The sequence below is a fragment of the Macrotis lagotis genome, chromosome X, assembly GCF_037893015.1.
Source record: "Macrotis lagotis isolate mMagLag1 chromosome X, bilby.v1.9.chrom.fasta, whole genome shotgun sequence".
Lineage (NCBI taxonomy): Eukaryota > Metazoa > Chordata > Mammalia > Peramelemorphia > Peramelidae > Macrotis > Macrotis lagotis.
The window spans coordinates 310,806,531-310,829,336 of NC_133666.1; the positions used below are offsets into that span (position 1 = coordinate 310,806,531).

At 40.9% G+C, this 22,806-nt stretch overlaps 1 protein-coding gene across 2 annotated transcripts in view; it reads left to right on the top strand.

The window, feature by feature from the left end:
* The first annotated feature begins 14,561 nt into the window (after positions 1-14,561).
* Positions 14,562-22,806, top strand: part of ST8SIA5 (ST8 alpha-N-acetyl-neuraminide alpha-2,8-sialyltransferase 5) — a 143,220-nt gene continuing 134,975 nt past the window's right edge. For both annotated transcript variants that reach the window (XM_074208591.1, XM_074208592.1), the window contains exon 1: positions 14,562-14,697. In XM_074208591.1, coding sequence (XP_074064692.1) covers positions 14,567-14,697 — 131 coding nt within the window. In that variant the 5' untranslated portion in view covers positions 14,562-14,566. The remainder of the gene's footprint in view (positions 14,698-22,806) is intronic.

Genomic DNA, 22,806 nt, shown 5'->3' on the forward strand with positions numbered 1-22,806 from the left:
TGAAAGCTCACAGTCTTATAAGTTCCCAAAATAATTTGAACCCTTTATATATTATTGGTACTGTGTTAGTATAAGTAGTAATAGGCATTGTGATATGGTAGGAGTCCTAAATTTGCTGGCAGAGGACTTGAGTTCAAATTCAGACTTTGCCATTTGCTCTTGGGCAAATAACTTCTGTGGTCACCAGTTTTTCCATCTGTTAAGTGAAAGAGTTAAATTAGATGATATTTAAAGTTCCTTCTAGTTCTGATATTACTTTTATTAAGTCAAATTGCTTTTTTTCAGTTTTTCTCTTTACTTTGTTGTATTTTTAGTACCTAGAGTCAGCATTAATGTTGACACTCTCTGTCTCTGTCCCTGTCTCTGTCTCTGTCTCTGTCTCTGTCTCTGTCTCTCTCTCTCTCTCTCTCTCTCTCTCTCTCACACACACACACACACACACACACACACACACACGGTGTATATATCAGTATATATTATGAAAGAGAATGGCCATGGAGCCAGACTTCCTAATAGTAAAATTCCTTTACTTATATCCTTTCAACTCTTGGGTCTAAGATGTCTTGTGCACCACCCCATATATTCCCATTTTTCCAGTTCTCTCCATTGGCCTTCTCATGTAAATGTTCCTTAAGCTACATGTGCATTTGCTTCTTCCTGCCCATTCTCCATGATATGAAAGGAGTACCTGTGATGGGAGTAGGAATGAGGAAATTTGAAAAAAGGAGGACTCTTGCCTCACTGCAATTGTTTCAATGGCTACTTTCAAGGGTAGGGAAGGTTACAGGGTTGGAAGCTAAACAAAATTCTCATTTCAGCTACTCACAGGACCCAGCAACAAAAGCAGCTGTTATCTGTCTCCAGGGAGTAAATCCTATGGAAACAGGTCAAGGGTATTAGGAATGACCACGAAGAGGGAACAAAGAGGAGCCATGTCTGTTTTTCAGGGAATTTGGTGTACATATGTAAGTTTGGGGGAAATTCTTTCTCTTTATGTATACACACACACACACACACACACACACACACACACACACACACACTTATGTTAATCTCTCTATCTCTCTATTTTTAAGTATATATTTCTTGGTGCCTATATATGTATGAAATTAAATACATCTGAGCATAAACTCAACATCTCCCACATTCTAACTTCAACTTAATTTTACAGCCTTATTTCACATTACTTCTCAAATGCTTTATATTCAAGCTAATTTATCTGTTCTGTCTCCAGCCTCCATAACTTCCTTCCTCATAATCTCCACCCTTTAAAATCTTTATGTCCTCCATGATACCTTCGCTGATCATCCCAGTTGTATTTTTCACTTTTCAGATTGCCTTGTATTTACTTCTCATGTTGAATCCTTCTGGTAAAATATTAGCTTTTAGAGATCAAAGACTACTTTGATTTTGATTTTGTGTCTTCAACATCTTTCACAGTGCCTGGAATATAGTAGGTTCTTTCTAGGTCTTTATTAATTTGTTGAATCAAATTAATGTTAATTAATTAATGTGTGCTGGAGCTCCTTATGTGTGTGTGTGTGTGTGTGTGTGTGTGTGTGTGTGTGTGTGTGTGTGTGTGTGTATACATATGCTCAAATATATGCCAGGATTGTGTATTTACATAAAGTTAGGTAATTATGTATACATCTCTGTGTACCTAGTTTGTAAATATTAGAGAAATGTGAGCTAATGTTCCTGATTCTGACTCACCTCCAGTTTGGACTAGTGTCTTTTTTACTGTTTTGGTGCCTCATGGTGAATCTGTGATTCCTCATCCTTCCTACCAAGTCTCATGGCAATGAAGAACCTGTTTAATGAGGATCTCATGGGAGGTGTTTGTGAGAGCTGAAATGTTGACTCATTTGCTTCACAGGTGGTTGTTAGGGTCTCCATTCCCCTTTTGGAACCCATGCTGCTGACAGCATTTGCTACTAAATGGCATAAGGTTGGCATTTATGCCTCTGCTTAGTAAACATTTCAGGGAAGCTGAGATAAATATTAGCGACTCTTAGAAGATGTTCACAAGATTGTTAAAGTACCAGCTGCTCCCAGCACAGAATGGGAACTTGTGATCTGGTTATTGTGATTCCTGGAGGCATCACCCTTAAAACAGGATAGCTTGTTCTGAACTTGTCTAGCCTCTGGGGAAGGGAGTTCAGAGATGCAGGTTCAAGTCTCAGCCCTGCCACTGTCAAGGGACCTTCCTTAGTTTTATCATAAACAAAAGGTGATGAAGCCAAGTTTCCCACCTGGAACAATGCAGTGTTAAAAGTATTGGGTATGGAGTCAGAGAAACCTGGGTTTGAGTCACAGTCCTGTTCTTCTTTTCTCTGGGCTTTCCTCATCTATAAATTTGGGGAGTTGGAATGAGGGATCTCCAAACTTTTCTCTGGTTCCAGTTTTCATGGACCTGTATTCCCTGTTTACTTCACAAGGTCATTGTGAAGATACATTGCGATAATTAATGTATGTGGAAAATACATAAAACCATATGTGAATTTGTTATTAATAAGATATGGTTTTTATGAGCTCAGTAAGTAACCTTGGACATGGCTGTTAGTGAAAGTGTTTGTGTGGCAATGACTAAGGTCATTTCTCCTACTGAGATCTGGTTTCTGTGGAGAAGGGGTCCTAGCAAACTCCCTCTTCAAGATTAGTTACTTCATCGGAATCCTCAGGGTTTATAGGTAGAGTTGATTGCTTAACTCCATTATCATGGTTTCAAGGGGGAGGGCATCAAGCCTCTAGTCTTGCCTCCCTAATGATTCCCTCACAGGTTTGGTGTCTGAATTCTCACCTATTTCTTTTGGATTAAGCATCTCTCATTCAATTGTTTTTCAGTTGTGCCCAACTCTTTGTAATCCCCTTTGGGATTTTTTTGACAAAGATACTAGAGTGATTTACCTTTCCTCCGCCAGCTCATTTTGCACATGAGGTAACTGAGGCCAACAAGGTTAAGTGACTTGCCCAGGGTCACAGAGCTAGTAAGGTTCTGAGGTTACATTTGAACTCATAAAAATGTGCCTTCTTGATTTCAGTCACCCTATTCTGTTCACTGTACCTGCTATCCATCTGCCTGAGAAAATGCAAATACTGCCGGGAGGCATAAACCTTGGTATAAGTTTAAAAAGCATATAACAGGCTAGCTAGGTGGTGCAGTGGATAGAGCACCTACCCTGGAGTCATGAGGACCTGAGTTCAAATATGACCTTGGACACTTAATAATTGCCTGTGTGACCTTGGGCAAGTAACTTAACCCCATTGCCTTAAATAAATAACTTTTTTTTTTAAACAGCATATGAGGGCAACTAAGTGGCGCAGTGGATAGAGCACTGGCCCTGGAGTCAAGAGTACTTGAGTTCAAATCTGGCCTCAGACACTTAATAATTACCTAGCTGTGTGGCCTTGGGCAAGTCACTTAACCCCATTGCCTTGCAAAAAATTAAAAAAAAGCATATGAGGAATTTAAAAAATGTTGGAGTTAGGCAAGATCTTAGAGGTTGTTTAGTTTAGTCCTATCATTTTATAGAGGAGAAAATTTAGGTGTCCTTGATGAGAGAGGTCAAGTAATTTGTCCAAGATCATATAGAAAGATTCAGAAGCAGGATTCGAATCCTTTGACTATTTATCAATTAGGGAATGCCTTGTGTTCTTATACATTTGAGTCCATTCTCTATGTATTTGAGAAATGAATCTTTCTCAGAGAAACTTGCTGTAAAATCCTTCCCTCTCCCTCCCCCTCCAGTTTTCTACTTTTCTTTTAATTTTGACTGCATTTGGTTTTTTTGTGCAAAATCTTTTAAATTTAATATAATCAAAATTATTCATTTTCCATCCCATAATGCTCTGTGTAGTCATGTCCAACTCTTAGAATGATTTGCCATTTTCTTCTCCAGCCCATTTTAACAGATGAGTAAACTGAGGCAAATAGGGTGAAGTAATTTATTTGCCCAGGGTCACACAGCTAGTAAGTGTCTGAGATCACATTTGAACTCATAAAGATGGATTTTCTTGACTCCAGGGCTCTATCCCCTGTGCTAACTGGATTTCTTAATGCTCTCTATGGGACTGTTTTAGGAGAATTCTGGGAGAGGGAAGCTGGAACTGAAACTGAGGGCAGACAAGGTCGGAAGGTGCAGTTAATCTTAAAACTTTCCTTCTCTTCCCTTCTGAGACTTTGGTGGGTTTCTCCTATTTGAAGGAACCATGGGGTCATTGAGGTACCAAAGAATTATGATCTGTGAGAAAATCCAAGGAAGCCCCTTGCTGAAGCATTGAAATTTACCCTATGCTTCCATCTTCAGGGAAGGAGCTCAACTTCCCCTGAAGCAATGGAGATACAATGAAATCAAACTCTGAGCAAGAATACCTTTTTTTTTTTTTTTGTAAAAAGGACACCCTGATAATTTCTTGTAATATTGTATCTATTCATTTTCAGGTACATCTTTATATTGTCTCTCCTCAATCTGTTCTCTAAAATAGAGATGTTTTAGATTCTCTTCTATTTTTATATAAACTCTTCTAGTTTTATTATTATTTATGTTTTATAATGTCATTTGATTACTCTGACCCAATTCTAGTTTTCAAAAAGTAATTTTCTTCCTTAAGATTATGTGCCTCTTTTTCCAATTGATAATTTTCTTAGATTGTTTTTATTTTTTTCTATTTTTTTTCTTGAGCATTTTTGAATTCCTTTTGAATTTCTTCTTTTGGGCTTGTAACCATTTGACATTTTACTTCACTATTTTCCTCTGGATATTTTCCTCAGATTTTTTTTCCATTTTAACTTTATGTTTGAAGGAAATAGAAAGTTGTACATGGTAAATTTGCACTTCCATGTACAATCGCCTTTTTATTGTACTGTGTTGTGAAAATGCTTTTTATTCTGTAAATTGAAAATATTTTTTTTAAAAAGGGGGAAAGGAAAATCTAAAGTAGAGAGCTTCTAGGTGGTATAGTGGATAGAGCTCTGGGCTTGGAAGCAAGAAGACTTTTCTTCATGAGTGACCTCAGATACTTCTTAGGTGTGTGATCCTGGGCAAGTCATTTAATCCTGTTTGCCTTGGTTTCCTCATCTGTAAACTGAACTTGTGAAGAAAATTGTAAACAGTTCAGTATCTTTGCCAAGAAAACTCCAAAAGGGGTCATGAGGAGTTTTACCTGATAATGCATTATAAGTCTTCAATAAAAGGCTTGGAGACAAAGAGAATATTTATTAAAAAATTAGGATGAGGTCTTTGACAGAGGGACCTATGTCTCAAAACTGGGGGATGGGAGAGGGGAGGAAAAAACCAGAAGAAAAGAATAGGACTATGTTTTTAATTTGCTGACCAGACAGACCCTACTTTTTTGTTCTAATGAGTTTGGATCTTGGGCTGAGAATCTTTTGTTTGAAAGGAGAGGCTTGGCCAAAACTCTAAAGGAAACAAGACAAGGAAACACAAGCTTTTGACTGGTTTAACTTACAAGCTCTGCCTTTTGTAAAAGAGCTTAATGTAGTAAGAAAAAGTCTATGGTCTCTAAGTTAAAGGAGCACAGTCTCACTAGCTCTTTTGAAGAGATAGCCAAGAATTTCAGCTGATCCAGAAATAAACTCCAGAGTTTAAATACCACAGTTGCAGCATAGCACCAACTAGAATAGCTAGTATTTCTATAATGCCTACTGTGTGCCAGACATTGTGATAAGCCTTTTTCAAATAGTATCTCATTTTCATCCTCACAACAACTCTGGGAGATAGGTGTTATTATTATTCCCATTTTACAGTTGAGGAAACTGAGGCAAGCAGATATTTAATGACTTGTCCAAGATCATAAAGCTGGTAAGGTCCTGAGTCTGGATTTGAACTTGGATCTTTCTGACATCAGATCCAGCTCTCTATTGCCTCTTTTTGCTTTATTACTTTTTATTCACTCTAGATTAAAATTTAGTTAGACTGGGCTTCTATTTCCTCACTTTTCATTTCTCATCATACTATCTTCTCATACCTTCAGTTGGTTGTGTCCCATGCCAAAGATGCTCTGCCCCTTTCCTCTGTCTCATAGAATCCCTGATTGACTTCTGAAGGCTTTCTCAGTCTTCCCAGTTCCTAGTGCCTTCCTCTTCAAATCACCTTCTAGCTACTCGACATCATGTATGTGCCTGATGACATTCATGCTATCTCCTACAGCAGGATGGAAACTTAAGGCCTAGGCCTATTTCTGCCCTCCTCCATATCTTGAACTTGATTGGCCTAATCATAGGTGGTCAACAACAAACACTTGTCAACCTCTAATGGAAAAAGAATATTAATTTGGGAATCAGAAGACAAATGTTAAAGACCTATGTCTCACATTTACTAGGGTGACCTTGGGTAAGTCATTTAAACTGTCTCCATTTCCTTACTTATAAAATGAGGATAGTATTACTTTGGCTCTCTCCCTCCCAGGGTGGTTATAAGAACTGTATGTGAAACCACATCACTGAGTTTTAGAACTAACAAATAAAAAAACTTTATCCACAAGCCAGACTTGTCTAATTACCAATGTTCCTGGACTGGTTTAATTTATTAAATGCTTCTCATGTGCCAGCCACCATGCTAGGTATTGGGTAGGTCTGCAGACTTGGAGCTGGAAGGGAATCCTGTGCATATTGCTGGGACTTGATTGATTGTTGTCCTTTGTAATCAAAGAAGACCATGACATCAAGTGAATGATGACATGACATGCACATTATGGTGTTAAAGTGAAGGGAATGTTGTGCAAAGACATCCTTCTCACTGCCTCTTCTAGAACCAACTTAACTCAAGGACCTGATAGTATAGGAGATAGGACTTCTGGAGTCAGTTGGGAGAGCTGGGGTTCTATCCATGGTGCCACCAGTCTGGGAGACCTTGGCCTTTTAGATGGGGGTCCTTCCCAATTTATTGAGGCTACCTTAGTGTTACAATAGTGCTGGGCAGAATATCACTATGATATTTTTTTGGTGACAGACCTACAGCAGTATGGTAAACCTCACCTGCCTCTCAATGGTGATGTCTTTCGATGGTCTAATCAGCAATATAGTAATATTTGGCAATAAGATTTTGAAAGTAGAGCAAAGCTAATTTGTCCTTCAATGGTCTCAATTACTCAGCTCTGCAACCAGCTTTGGAACCCACTTTGGTTTCCCAGAAACTATCATAGAAATAATGTCAATTGACATTGTTTATGGTTGAAACTATGACAGTATCTGATCATCTTTAAACCTCCAACTTTCAATCTTGTTTAATGAAAACATTCTTGGCAAATACTTTTGCTTGGGTCCATCTTGCATCAGTCCAGGAATTTCACCCCTAGCACCACAATATGAATGCCCCTGGCCGTCCCTCATAATCATGGTCCTGGTTCCTAAAACCAACAAAATTTAGACAGTGATAGGAAGTAAGAGTAAAGAAAGTGGTTAAACAAGTTAGTAGCTTAGTGGTGTTTGATCTAAGGTTCCTAGTTGTCTGAGTTAGTACAGCCTGAGATTCCATCCTTAGCCTAGATCAAAGAGGATCACTGGAAAGCTGATGATGGTCAGGACCAGTGTTAGGAGCATAGATATCATTTCCTACATGATATGACTTTTGTTTTATTTTGGCAAGGCAATGGGATGAAGCGACTTGCCCAAAGTCATACAGCTAGGTAATTACTAAGTGTGTGAGTACAGATTTGAATTCAGATCCTCCTGATTCCTGAGCTGGTGCTCTATCCATTGTGCCACCTAACTGCCCTGTGATGTGACTTCTGGATCACAGACATTGTTTGGGAACTAAGAGGGATCTGCTCTCTGAGCATCTGTTGCTCTCATTTTATAGATGAGGGAATCAAGGCCTAGAGAGATTAAATGATTCACCCAAGCTTATACAGATAGTAAATGACAGAGTTGGGGTTCAAGCTCAGGACTCTTGATTTGAAATAGAGCATTCTTAGAACCACATTGCCTCAACTGGGACCCTGCCTGGGGCAGCCCCTACTGCAAATCCATCTTTTCCAACTTCCATCTAATGCCTGGAAATAAAGTCTTTATTTCACTGTTAGAGAGATAAACCTTAACTTGCAAGTAAGTGCTGGCTGAAAGGAAAAAAAAACCTAGTGATTTATCTTCATATGGAGGAATAAGGGATTGACATCTGGACCTTTCTGGGGAGTGGGCTTTGATGGGAGTAGAAAGGAGAAGGGAGCCCTTAAGGAAAAAAGTACAAAGAAAGAGAAGGTTCAGGGTGCCAAACTCCATGATTTTACCTTAGTCTGGCCCTGACTATGATTAACCTATTTCCATGAATCCCAAATGAACTCCATAATGAGGCACTTAATATAGTGACAATTTATATAAAATTGTAATAATGTTCTTCTTTCTCCTTACCTCCTCCCTGGGAAGTCAGTTCTGTCAGATGGAGAACAAAGCAGTAAATTAATTCTCAGTCTGACAAAATTGTGAGAGATAGAGAGGTTAGTAGTTTGGATAGGGTCCTTCTACTTGTTCAGGAAAAGTAGGTCATAATGGTTTCTTTTTTTGACTTTATAAACTACTGACCTTGAGTGCTAAACTTGGATTGAAATCCTGCCTGAGACATTTACTGCTTGTGTGACCATGGACCTCTCAATTTCCTCATTTGTAAAATGAGGATAATAATTGCTGTATCATTTACCTCACAGGGTGATTATAAGGTTCAAATGAAATCATGTATATAAAATGTTTCAGAAACTGTTAAGCACTATCTTATTGTCCTATATTGTTGTTCTTATCTGTACATTTCTTTTTTATTTAAATACTATTTAAATTTTTTCAAATTATATAAAAACAATTTTCAGTATTCATTTTTAAAAGATTATGAGTTCTAAATTTTTCTCCCTTCCTCCTTCCTCTTCCTGCTCCCTAAGATGGCAAGCAATCTGATATAGGTTATATATCATGTGCCATCACATGTAATCATATAAAACACATTTCTTAATTGTACAAGATAATCTTTACTGCTTCCTCTTTCTCCTCTTAAAATACCTTGGTAAATTCTAGCCATCCTTTGCTACCCATACCTTCCATGATAATGAGATTTTTTTTTTTCCTTCTTATTTCTGTTAGGAAGGGTTAGATTGTCTTTTCTCTCTCTCTCTCTCTCTCTCTCTCCTTTCTTTCCATACGTGTGTGTGTGTGTGTGTGTGTGTGTGTGTGTGTGTGTGTGTATTTATATGAGGAGCTTCCCCTTTTTGCTTTAAGATATTCAGCATGCAACACCTAGGGCTATAAATGTGGGAAAACCCCCTTCATAATGAAAAGGTCACTTCCCCCCTTTCCACATAAGTAAATAGAGTATTTCTCAAAACCTGGGACAAGATAGGGTGATGTGAATGGTTGTTCATTTCATTAGTGTGTGAAAAGTGGTAACTTTATGGAGACTATGCATACTCATATTCAGAGGCTGATTCTTCTGATCATTTTCTTATATGATTTCTTTTTGTTTGGCTACCAACCAATCTTGTATGTTATTATATTCTAATTGGAAAATGCTTTGGGGAGTGAAGTTTGGAGATCACAGGTGGGTTTTGATTATCACCACTCAACTAATGCAAAGGATAAGTTACTTTTATATTCTTCAAATAATTTTGCTATCCATTATCTCATTTTACAATATGAATGGCTCATATTTTTGTTATTTTTACCCAATAATACAACTATTATTGTTCTAATTTTACAGATAAGAAAACTCAGTTTCAAAAAAAGTTAAGGGACTTGAATTCAGATCTTTCTGACTCCAGGTCTGGTAGTCCAAACCTTGTACTTCTTAACTGCCTATTGCTATTATAACCCCATTTTACAGTTGAGTAAACTGAGGCAGATAGAGGTTAAAGACTCACCCAGGGTCGTGGACAAACTAGGTGGATTGAGCACTGGGCCTGTAGTCAGTATCTCTGCCAAGACAACCCCAAATGGGGTCACAAAGAATTGGTGAGGATGATGATGATATTTGTCCTTCTTACTCGAAGAGGTAATGCCCTAACAAGCACATGAATTGGATTTGAGCCTCACTTTCTCTACCTCCTCCTCCTTGATCCAGTGGTTAGATGGGAATCAGATTGACTGGAGATGGCCCTGGATGCAAGGCAATCAGGGTTAAGTGACTTGCTCAGGGTTATCCAGTTAGTCCAAGTGTCTGGGGTCAGATTCAAATTCCTGTCCTCTTGACTCCAAGGCCAGGGCTCTATCCACTGTACCACCTAGCTACCTCTAGAAAGAACTGGACACAACTGAAAAAAAAGACAGAATAACAAATTCATACACAAGGATTCCTTCATCTTACACATTGGTTTCATTTTAAAATGTGTTACCTATATTTTATCATATTTTTATTTATTTTGTTAGATATTTCCCAATTCCATTTTTATCTGATCCCTGGATATGTTTTGTACCTGGCAAGGTTGTTTTGATAACTCTGGAGTACTCTGATACTCTGGATAACTCTGGTTCAAAATCCCTTGATCCTAATTAGTTCCGACTATTTAGGTATGTGACTTTAGGAAAGTCATTTAATGCATTTAGGGGTTTCTGCTTCTGTAAAATGGTGTTGATGATTTTTGATCAACCTACTTCCTAGGGTGGTTATGGGTATCAAGAGAGAAAATGCTTTACTACTTATGAAGACCTATCTATATTTAAAAGATTACCCAATGACTTTGTATCAAGAGTTGGAGCAGTACCTCATGGGTCATCTAACCCAGCCTTTACATGAGTAGGCATCTTTTCTACAACATTGCTAACAAATGGTCACATGCCAGAAGATCTCCAGTGACTCATTACTTAGTATACTTAGGGCAGCTAGGTGGCTCAGTGCATAGAGCACTGGCCTTGAATTCAGGAGGACAGGAGTTTGAATCTGACCTCAGAACTTGCCACTTACTAGCTGTGTGAACTTGGGCAAGTCACTTAATCTTGAATGCCTCCCATTCAAGGCCATCTCCAGTTGTTCTGATTCATATCTGGCCACTGGACCCAGATGACTCTGGAGGAGAAAGTGAGGTTGGTGACTTAGCACAGCCCCCTCCTTCAAATCCAATATACCTGCTTGTCATGGCATCACCTCCCTGATTCATGGTCTTTGGAAATGATGGACAAACATTATTATTATTACTTAGTACTACTTATAGAATTATTATATATACTCTATAATCACTACTACTGATTATATAGAAGGTGCTTAGAATTATGGGATGCTATTCCTTTCTCCTTTCTAGGTACTCATGAAACATCTATTTTATGATGCCTTTTTTGAAGATCCAGTGCCATAATGAATCACCAATAAAACATGCCTTGGGCATGTGAATTCAAGTTGAACATGAAATATTCAATTAGTTCCCAATTCACAATGTCTTATTAAAAGGTTAGGACCTTGTAGGCAATTAGTGTCCTTAGAGACAATCCTTGACAAATGAGATAATTCAATTTGTCTGGGGTGACCTACATCAGGCTTATCAAACAAGAATATGATATTTTTTTTATTAGAAACAACCAGTGGGATGTTGGCTCATATTTGGAGATCTTAGAGTTGAACAATAAGCCTCGGTCAAACTCACATTGTGCTATTGGAACAGTTGAATAAAATTCCTCTCTTAGGTAGCCAACCTTAAGACTAGTGGAAGCCTAATATCCTGAACTGTAACCAAGGGACCATTCCTTACTTCCTGACAAGAAACTTTTATTCCCTGAAAAATACCTAAGAAGAAAGTCCTTTGAATATTGAATTTATAACCTTAAAACTATGTCAGAAACTTCCTAAGTCTACTGTAGGTTCCTTGTTCTCAAACTAAAGTTTATTTAATTATATTCTTTAGTGGACAAAATGATGTTTTTTGAATATGACAAATGCTAAAGACCATCAAACCATAGAACAGAAAGGTACTTCAGAAATCACCAGGTCAGCTTGTATTTGACCAGAGACTGCCCCTTACAACCTCCCCAGTAAGTAATTTTACCTCTTCTTGAAATGACTAAGAATTGGACAGCTCTAATCATTAACAAATTTTTCCTTACTTTCAGCTCATCTGTCCCTCTTTAATTTCTGCCCATTATTCAGAGTGCTATCCAAGCAAAACAAGTCCCCTCCCCATGCCAAATGATAGTCCTTTAAATAGTAATCAAGTCCCCATAAAGTGTCCATTTCTCTGGGCTAGATAGCTTCAGTTCTCTGGACAGCTTCTTATATTGCATGCTTTTAATTTCTTTTGCCACACGGATCTTTTCTCTGGACGTAGTCCAGTTTGTCTATATCCTTCCTATAATAAGTCTCTTAGAATTGAAGACAGCATTGTAGATGTGGCAGAATAGTGAGATTGTGACATTTTTCATTTTGGACACTTCCATAAATACAATGCAAAGTGGCATTAGATTTTTAAGGTACCACAACATCCTGATGGATATTGAGTTTGCAGTCCACTAAAACCCCCAGGTCTTCTAAACTTATTTTCTCAAAAAATATTTGGATGAGCATTGAGCACTGAAGAGAACAAAGAATAGATAAAGAAATTATCAGGAATATCAACAGAGGCTTTAATCTCATATTTTAGTTATTTTTGCAGACTACTAATCTGTATCTAAGGCAAATGGTAAAAATTCTAATCATGTTGACCTCAATCCTTTTTATTGAATAAAGTCAAACTTTTTTTGGAAGTCAGAAATTCTGTGTTTAATGTTAATTACATAGCGTTTAAAACATTTTTCTCAGTTTAAAAAGAAGTTCAGGCATAGATTACTATTATATAAATTACCCAGACAATATTCATATTGTCTTAACTGCCCATTGATAAAGATCTGTTGGTTTCAAGGTCAGTTTCAAATGAAAAAAAAGGCTGAGTTCATTAATGTTTTTTCTAGTAAATGCAGTTTTTATTGCTTTTAAGTACATATGGCACATTAAACTAGTCTATTAATCGCATTAGTCTGTTACCCGTGGGTCATTGAATGGAGAAGAATCATTTGCAATTAATTAGTATATTTTATCATAAGAGATGCTACTAAAGTATTTGACAATAGTTCTTTTCAGTAGGTTGTGTTTACATTATTTTGCTTGTCAAAACATTTCTTCATAGATAGTGCATATATAAATTCTTGTTCTTCTGAATTGTTATAAAGGTCCAGATAATAACACTATTTGTCAAATTTCCGGTCCTCCACATTCAGAGACCCCGGAACTGCTGAGAGGAGATGATGTCTCATTGCAGAAAAAGAAGGGGCTGGAATTGTTGTAAACTCCTGTGCTGAGGATCTTTTCCTCACCACTACTATGTGAGTTGGAGGCTACTTTGGAATAAATAGATGGGCTAATGCTAAAAGCTGCAGAGAGACTCTTACAGAGGCTGGGGGGGATCAGCACCCACCTAGGGGGCATGTAACTGGAGAGGACGGAGGGACTTCAGAGTCCGGTTTCGGGGAGCACCCGTGTCCAAGATGTGGATGATTTCATTGGTTATTTAATCGGGGGGCATTTCGGAACTTGGGACGAGATTAAATTAAAATAGGAACTGTATGAGGGCGAAGGGCGGCTTGCAGAGGCGGTTCATCCGCGCCGCATTTGTTGTTTTTCCCCTCCTGTCTCCTCTCTCCTCTCTCTCTCTCTCTCTCCTAAGGGCTCGTAGAGGTTAAAGACAATCTCTGCGCCGAGCTGGCCAGAGCTTCCCGGAGCTGGCGGTGGGGGACTGGGCGAGCCCTAGAAGTTGGGGAGGCGAGGCCGGGTCGGGCGCCTTGGGACTGGGACCCCCGCCGCCACGAGAAGCTGCGGAGCCGCGGGCCTCGGGTGCGGGTGGGGGGAGAGGAGGTCGGGCCAGCCCAGGAGGCGGCCTCGCCGTCCTTGAGGAGCCCGGCTGACCTTGCTCCGGCTGGCTCCTAGAGCCCAGGAAAGGCTGGAGAGCCCAGCGTGCGCCCCCCGCCCCCCGGCCCGGCCGGAGCTGCCTCCCCCCCACCCATCGGGCTTTCCATCCCCAGATCCGACCGCCCCCCTCCCCAGCTCACACACAGCTTTTCTGCTCCCCCCGCCTCTCCTCCCCTCCCCCTTTCTGTTTCCCCCGCAGGACTGAATCAAAGCCTCCCTGATCACTCCCTGCTTGTCCCCGCGAGCCCTGATCGCCCGCGTCCCCGGGCAGAAGCGGAGAGGGCCCAGGCGCGGGGAGCCGGGGAGGGGGCGCCGGCCCCAGCCCCCCACCCCACGCGCCGTCTCTCCGCCCCGGGCATCCGGGAGCGGGCCGTGGAATGGACCTTAGGGAGCTGGTGCGGCCGGCCGGAGAGCGGGCAGGGGGCGGCGCCGCGCCGCGGGCTCCCCGGGGCGCGGCGCCCCAGGCTTTGGATGACGCCCCCGAGCCAGGGGCTTAGAAAGTTTACCCCAGCGAGAGTGCCGGGCTTCGCCTGACAGCCCAGGGAGCGGGCGGGGGGGGGGGGGAGGAAGAGGAGGAGGAGGAGGAAGAGGAGGAGGAGGGCGGCTGCACCATGGGGCTCCGGGTCCGAGGCTGCCGCGGCTAGCCCCTCGCCAGTGAGCCCGGGCCGCCGACCTCGGCCGCCCGCCCCCTCGCGCGGCTCAGGATGGGCTACGCCGACCCCTCGGCCAGCCGGGACCTGCTCGGGAACCGAACTTTGTTCTTCATCTTCATCTGCGCCTTCGCCGTGGTGACCTTGCTGCAACAGATCCTCTACGGCAGAAACTACATCAGGAGGTCAGAAAGTCGGGGCCGGGGCTGGGGACCGGGGCCGGGGCCGGGGCCGGGGCCGGGGCCGGGGCCGGGGCCGGGCCCCACGAGGCGGCGGGGCTTCGCCCACCCGAGCGGCTCTGGGGAGCGGGGGGTCCTTGCCCCGGCCGTTTCACAAGATAGCACCGCTCCCCTCCACCCCTTTTGGACGGGGAGGAAGGAGCAGCATGAAGTTTCCGAGGCAGCCCAGGTAGACGCAGCTCTCTGGGAAGCCGGGGGTCACGGACCAGTGAGGAGGACCCAGAGGGTCTCCCGAGATGCGGAAGAACAGTCAAGATGACCTTCCTGCATCTCCCTTAGACAGAGAGCCTTGAGTGCCAATTTTAACTGAGTAGAAATCCATTTGCATGTTGGGGATCAATAGCAAAGGTCGAAATTGAGAAGTCTGGTCTCGTTTTCATCCTTTAGGGTTCCCTTTGGGGGAGGTGTGGGTCCCATTCCTGGGGAACTTCGCGTTCAGTGAATCTGACCGATGTCCAACTTAGGGCAAAAATGAGTGTAGTGGCTGGGGTGTGGAGGTCGGGGAGGAGGAAATACAAGAATGATGCTGAATTTATATTTTACCTCTCATTGGATTCTGTCACGTCAAAAAACGAACAACTCACAGTTCAGTCTGTTCTGGGATTGTGGAGAAGAGCACTCTGGAGTCGAATCAGATAATCTGGGTTCAAATTCTACCTTTGATTCTTTCAATACTGACATGTTATTTATCTTCCCTAGCCTCAGTTTCTTCAACTGTAAAATAAGGGACTTGTCTAAGATAGCTGCCAAGGTCCTTTCTTAGACATAGATATTCAATCCTACTCCTCAATGGGTTTTTGTCACGAGTCAGGGAGGATGCAAGGAGAACTGTGAGCCCACCTTTCTCACAAGTATTCTTGACATGAACAGAAATATCTTCAGAAATTTGGAAAATCTATAGGAAGTTTAACTAATTCCCTTAAGCACCCTTTTTCTTTTTTTGCCTTTCTGCCTGCTAAAGTCCAGAACCTGTAGCAAGGATAGTCCCAAACTGAAGTTTCTATCAGGGACCAAATTTATCTTGGTCCGCAACTCACCCACTTTTTTTTTTTCTATAACTGCCAGATCTGTTTCTTCCCTTCCCTTACCCTACCAAACCCCTAGTTTCATTTTTTTCTCCAGTAATTCTCTATTTAAATATCCCCTTTTACTTTTCTGACCTTAAAGCTGTCCTCTCCCACTTGACCCCTCCTCCCCACTTCCAAATCCCCTCCCTCATTCCAAGAAGCCTGCACGGGGGGAGGAATTTAAAGGGCTCCAAACTGAAAAGCCATTGATCATTTAAAAATAGCCCTCAGCTATTGGAAATCACTGATACCTTGAAATAGAAGATGAGAGAATTTAAAGTTGGAAGGAACTTTAAAGATCGAGTCCAACTTCCTCATTTTATAGATGAGGAAATCGAGACCCAATGAGATAAAAATTAAGTTTCTAAGGAGTCCTAAATGGTAGATAGAAGGGTTAAGACTCCAACCTAGGTCAGATGTATGCCTGTCCATTGTGGCTACAGAGTCCTCAGAAGGTGACATGACCTTCAAGGGTATTTTCTTCCCCTTGGGACTCATCAGCTGATCTAACCTGCATCGTACTAGTGGTTTGGTAGAACTATTTAGTCTAGACCCTGAGAGGTTATTGAAAACCTTAGCACAGCTCTTGTATCACCTCTGGCTGAGTCCTCATTCTCTCCTACCCACAAGGACAGCTAGGTTCTCAGTAGTTGCAGTAGTTTCCTCTCACTGTTTCTTGGCTTAGTCTTAGATTTTTGATTGTGTTTGCTCCCCCTTCCTCCCCCTGCCCCTCCCAATGGTGTTTGCCTCCCTTTGGTCAATTTTCTGGGAAAGGACATCTATTAGGAAGGCCTCAGGGCTCAAGCTTGATACATCCCTATCTGCTAACAGTGTTGTTCTCTTGGAGCTAGGGTATGGGGTTGGGGGGAGGGGAGGAAGGAAAAATAGGCAACATCCCCAGCAAACTTATGTGATGTGACACTGGAGCAATGGAGGAGACATAGGGCTCTACACAGAAACAAACCAAACTCATTACTTACTCTTGTTGGGTCAGGATGACCTCATCTTAAAGAGCTAGCTCTCTGGTAGCAGGGTGTAAGCTACCCTGATGCCTGCCCTGAAAAGGTCTTGACTCTTTAAGGCATTCTTGTTCTATTTCTTGGACCTTCCTATAGGACCCTAGGACAATTGAAGCCATGTCCTATGAATGTAGTATATGCCAATTCTGGGACTTGGAGAAATAGCCACATATACCAGATATTATCTTCATGATTAAGAAACTTATAGTCCTCACTGGGGGATAAGTCATACATATATGAAAAAATAATGCTATATGATATAGTGTAGCATCTTTAGACAGAACACTGGTTAGGTAAGATATAAGATGGGTCATTAGAAACTCAGGGAACTTACAGTACAGTAGGGAGATAAGACTAATATAAATATCATTATATATATATATATATATATATATATATGTTAGATAAATGTGTTTGAGGGTTAGAAGTCCAAGTTCAGGAGGTGTTATTAATGAACAGGTTAAGCTTCCTGAGAAGTAATGACTACATAAGGGAACTCTGAGAAAGAAGTTACTGGGTAGTATCTTAGGATGGGAAGACTTTCTGAAGGAGTTTAGACTTGATCTGGTTCTTGAAGGAGGAGTAATATTTGACTAGCCAGAGAAGAGGAAGAAGATTGTTCTAAATTCTGAGCTATGGGAAATCACAGTTCCTTGGAAGAGAAAATGATGGGTAGAAAATGAGGTTGGATAACCTGAACAAAGGTGGAGGCAGAAATAAATATGAGCCATGTGGGTCAGTGAAGTGAAGAGGCCTATATGTCTGAGGCAAAATTTATGTTCTAGAGTGCAGGGGAAGATAAGGCTGGAACTATTGGGTAGGCTTAGATTGTGGAAGGTGTCAAAAGTTGAGGAGAGGAGTTTGTGTATGATGTAGTTGATAATCAGGAGTCATTTTGGTTTCTTGAATAAAAATTGACATGAAGAAATCATAGTTTTAGAAGAATGAAAGTGTGTGTGTGTGTGTGTGTGTGTGTGTGTGTGTGTGTGTGTGTGTGTGTGTGTGTAGTGGATGGATTAGAAACAGAGATGTCAGTGGGAAGCAACATAGCAATAATCCCATCCCAAAGTCTCATATTCTTACCTCTTAGTTTACTTCCCCTTTGGAAATCCCAAGGGTTAGTGTCTCTCCCTCTCTAATCCCATGTGATTGCCAGAATGATAGTTTCTTAGGTATGAGTCTGACTCTCACTCTCTTGCTCAAAAAAGGTTCAGTGGCTCCCTATTACTTCTCAGTTAAAACATGAACTAATCTATTTGTCGTTTATAACTCCCTTTCCAGACTTATTATTCATGTCCTCTACTGCCCAAACTGGTCTACCTGCTTGGAACTTTGCATATCATTGGTTTTTGTCTTCAAGCCTCTGCCCAGGTAGTATGTCCTTCTTTCTTGGAAATGTATTCCTTCTACACCTCTGCCTTTTAGAATCCCTTGCTTCCTTTAAAGTTCAATTTAAATGTCATTTCCTAAATGAAGCATATTCTGATCCTCTCAGCAGCTAATGACAGTTCTCCACCCTCCACCTTGTAGTTACTTTATATAGACTTTTAAAAAATCATACCAATTCCCCTAATAGTTTATTTTTGTTTATGTATTTCTAGTGCTTAGAAGAGTATCTGGCACATTGTAGGTACTTTAATCAATGCTTATGTCAGAGTGATTGGTTGATTCTTTAATCTTGAGCTTGTTTGGCCCCACACTATTTAAAGATCTCAGGGTCATTTGTTTTAAGTCACACTTGTTCAATGATAAAGTTAGGTCTGTGGAGAGTGGGGGATGTTAAGCCCAATTCTGAATGCTTCTAATCTTCTTCCACTGTTGGCAATTAGGGAATAGCATGAGATCTTTCAGGAATAAACCATCTTATAATAATAATATAATAATAAACAATAAACCACTAAAACCATCTTAACCATTCGTAGCAATCAAGCATACTGCATTGGCTAAAAGGGAAACGACCAAGAAGGTATGAACAGTTAGCCTCACCACTGGAAAAGCTGATTAGGGCATGCTCTGTCCTACCTAGACATGAATGGGACTTTCTTCCTTATCCACTTTTTCCTCTTCCTCCTCACTTATACGTAGGTTGGCCTTTACTGATTACAAAGTATCTTTACACACATTCGCTTACTTGCTCCTCACAGTCACACTAGGAAAGAGGTAATATCGATATTATTATGTCCCTTTCACCCATGGGAAAAATGAAGTTAGTGAAGTAACCTGTGCCACAGGCTCACAGTTAGTAAATGACAGAGCTGATATTTGCAGATAGTTTTTTCTGACACCAAATCTGAACCCTTTCTGCTACATTGCAACTGCACCTTGGAGCTGCTAGATGGTGCAATGGCCAGAGTGCAGACAGTTTTGTTGAGTCCCAAACCAGCTTCGGACCCTTACTAGCTGGGGGACCCTAGGCAAGTCATTTAACCTCAGTAAAATAATTACCTCCTAAGATTTGTTGGGAAGACCAAATGAGATGATAATTTTCCTCCCTCCCCCCTCCCTCCTTCTTTTCTCCTTTTCTTCCTCCCTTCCTCCCTCCCTCCCTCCCTCTCTCCCTCCCTTCCTTCCTTCCATCCTTCCTTCCTTCCTTCCTTCCTTCCTTCCTTCCTTCCTTCCTTCCTTCCTTCCTTCCTTCCTTCCTTCCTTCCTTCCTTCCTTCCTTCCTTCCTTCTTTCCTTCCTCTCTCTCTCTCTTTTTTTTTGATTAGACAATGGGGTTAAGGGATTTGTCCAAGGTCACACAGGCTAGTATCAAGTTTCTGAGAACAGATTTGAACTTGGTTCCTCCTGACTCCAAGGGCACTGCTCTATCCACTGTGACATATAATTACTCCCTATTTCCTTTTCCCTTTTCTTTATGATATAATAATTGTGAAGTACACAGGGCCTGCCACATAGTAAGCAATCTATAAATGTTAGTTTTATTTTTATTATTAATAAAATGATTATCTGATGTAGAAAGACCCCCAGTAATATTTATAGTACCTAATTAATTACTGAGAGACATCTCTGTCAAGCAAATTTGGAAAGGTCTTCTTGGAGATCCCCAGCCTCCTCTCTTTCTGCCTTCTTTCACCCTGTCCCCTTTTTAGGCATTGTCATCCTTCCCACTGCCTAATCCTCATGCTTGTCCCATGTCAGTGGGGAAAAAAAATCTGATAATGTCATTCACACTGAGATGGAAGGGATTTCATATATAGCTTTTCCCATTTTCAAAGAGGTTCTCAATCTAAGGGAGTGAACTTTTTTTCATGGAGAAATTTCATTTACTTGCCCCACCTGGGTTCTATTATCTCTACCTGATGATTTCTTTCCCCTCTGCTCTCATCTTCTTTATGTTTTGTAGCATTTGACCCTATTGATTATTCCTTTTTCCAGGATAAGTTCTCTTCCATTTTCTTTTATAATGTCTGTTTTTTTCTTTAATGATTTTTCTCTCTGCTCTTCTCAATTTTCTTTGTTGGTTCTTCATCCTCTTCCAACTCACTATATGTGATTGTTTTCCAAGATTTTAACTCTCTTTTCTCCCACACTTGTTTGGTAGGTTCATCCAGTCCTGTGTTCAATAATCATCCCTATATAGTTGATTCTCAAATTGATATCCTTACCTCCCTAAGCTATCTACCCATTCCCCATCTCCAACTTCCCTGCTAGTCTTCTCCTCTTTAATGTCCAGTTGGTCTAGCAAGCCCATCACATCCAAAGTTGAACTTAAAATTAGTGGCAAAGAAGATAGAATACTGAACTTAAGTCAGAAAGATCTGAACTTGAATCCTGCCTCAAATGTTTAGCATGTATGACCTTGGGCAAGTCACCAGCTCTAAGCCTCAGTTTTCTCATTTATAAAGTGAGGAGTTTAAATTGAGAGCCAACAAGGTAACTTCTTGCTCTAAATCTTCACACTGATGATTTTAACTTTGAACCTGTTCTTCCTCTAAAATTCCCCATTTTGCTTATTGACAGTATTATCCCCCTAATCACCCAGACTCACAATCCTGTTAGATTCATCTTTGACTCTTTCCCTCTACTGGAATGCCCCTCCCTCATCTGTCTATTCACACCCTCCTATTATATTTCCTTTGTAAGGTTCATATTTTCTGTCTTTCTCCATTTTTTCCCCCCTTTTTCACTTCCAAACTTTTTGCAGTTTGGATTTTGATCTCATCTCTTAAGTGAAATTGTCTCAGATACCTATTGGCTGTGTGACCCTAACAACAATTAAGACTAAATTGCAGATGGGGGTACTTATCTTTAAGGGACACCTAGTAGGAGAACGGACAGAGAGTTGGAGCTGGAGTTGGAAGGATCTGAGTTAAAATTTGACCTCAGACACTAGCTGGGCAAATCACTTAATCCTGTTTGCCTCAGTTCCTTATCTGTAATATGAGCTGGAGAAGGAAATGGCAAAACCCTTCAGTATCATTGTCAAGAAAACCCCAAATGAGGTATGGGTATGACTGAATAACAACCTGTCTGCATTAGATAGGGCCCCTCCAAAATAGATTATATATGTTGTTTCTGCCTCTTAGAATGTGAACCCTGAGAGACAGGAAGCCCAGGATCTTTATGGTAGTTTTGTGATTTCCACAGGAATCCAGATCTAAGATGGTTGGAAGAGAACTTCTGGGCACCTAAACCTTTAGTTCCCAATAACCTTTCCTTTAGAATCTTCTTGACCCCTAAGTCAAGTACTCTATCCATTACCAACTCATTTTTATTAACTGGTAAAAAGATCAGAAAAGATATGGACCCTTCTCCCAAGGATCTTTAGAGAGACTTGGTATAGGGAGACAAAACAAATATGTGTAACTATTAGGGATCAACACAAAACTGAATTATGTAGATTGTGGTGTTTCTTAAGTTAGTACTTTAAGTGATAACAAGTGCTTGCCTTACAACAATTCTTGTGGTATAAGTGACACTATATTTTACAGATGAGGAAATTGATGTTCAAAAGGTTAATAACTTTACAGTTCATATTGAAGTCTCTCTCTCCTCTCTCTCTCTCTCTCTCTCTCTCTCTCTCTCTCTCTCTCTCTCTAAGATCAGTGCTCATTCCACTACACTCACTCTTCTGTGGACATGCCCTTCAGGTTAAGGGAGAGGGTGAATGATATAGGTTAGTGTAGTTAGAGGAAGTTTCCTGAAGAAATTAGACCTTGAAAGGTGAGTAGGAATGGGATAGAAGAGGGATCATGTTGTCATGTGATAGGTTGGTGGAGTGGTGTAAGTGGAAGTGGGGTTGTGGGAGTGAATACAGCATATTTGGGGGACTTTGAGGAAACTAGCTGAGAAGAGATGTCAAATTTTAGGAAACAGTTGGATTTTTTTAGGAGATAGGAAGAGAAAGGACATTCCAGGAAGGATTATAGTTTTAAACAAGGTATATTGGTGGGAATGGCATATACAGGGGACAATGAGGCTAACCCGAGAGGAGAGGTGTATATTAGGGAGAAGGAGAAGTGGGTAGGTACATAGTATAAAAAAGGTCTTGAAAATTTTGCAGAAGGGTTTGGAGTTTGTATGGTGAACAATAGGGAGGCCCTGGCAATTGTCAAGTAGAGAAGTGACTCTGAGATGAATGGAATGCACAGACTGGATTAGGAGGATCAACTCTAGGGGTAGAAAGTGTGTTCACAAAACTACCCAGGAGTGAAGAAAAGAGGGCCTGCAGTTGCTATTTTTTAACATAACTTCTGGGTGGTGTATTGGAGAGAACACTGGCCTAGGAGTCTATGAACTTGGATTCCAGTCATATAACTTTCTATGGGACCTTACCTCTGGAGGTCTCAGTTTTCTCATCTCTTTGTTTTGAGACAATTGGACTAGTCCAGAAGTGTTAAATTCATATCCCAATGCAACACTCCCAAGGGTAGCCAGAGTCAGATTAGAATGTAGTTGGGAGATATTTAACAAAATAAATAAAAATGCAATACAATATAGGTAGCGTCACAATTTAAAGCTAAG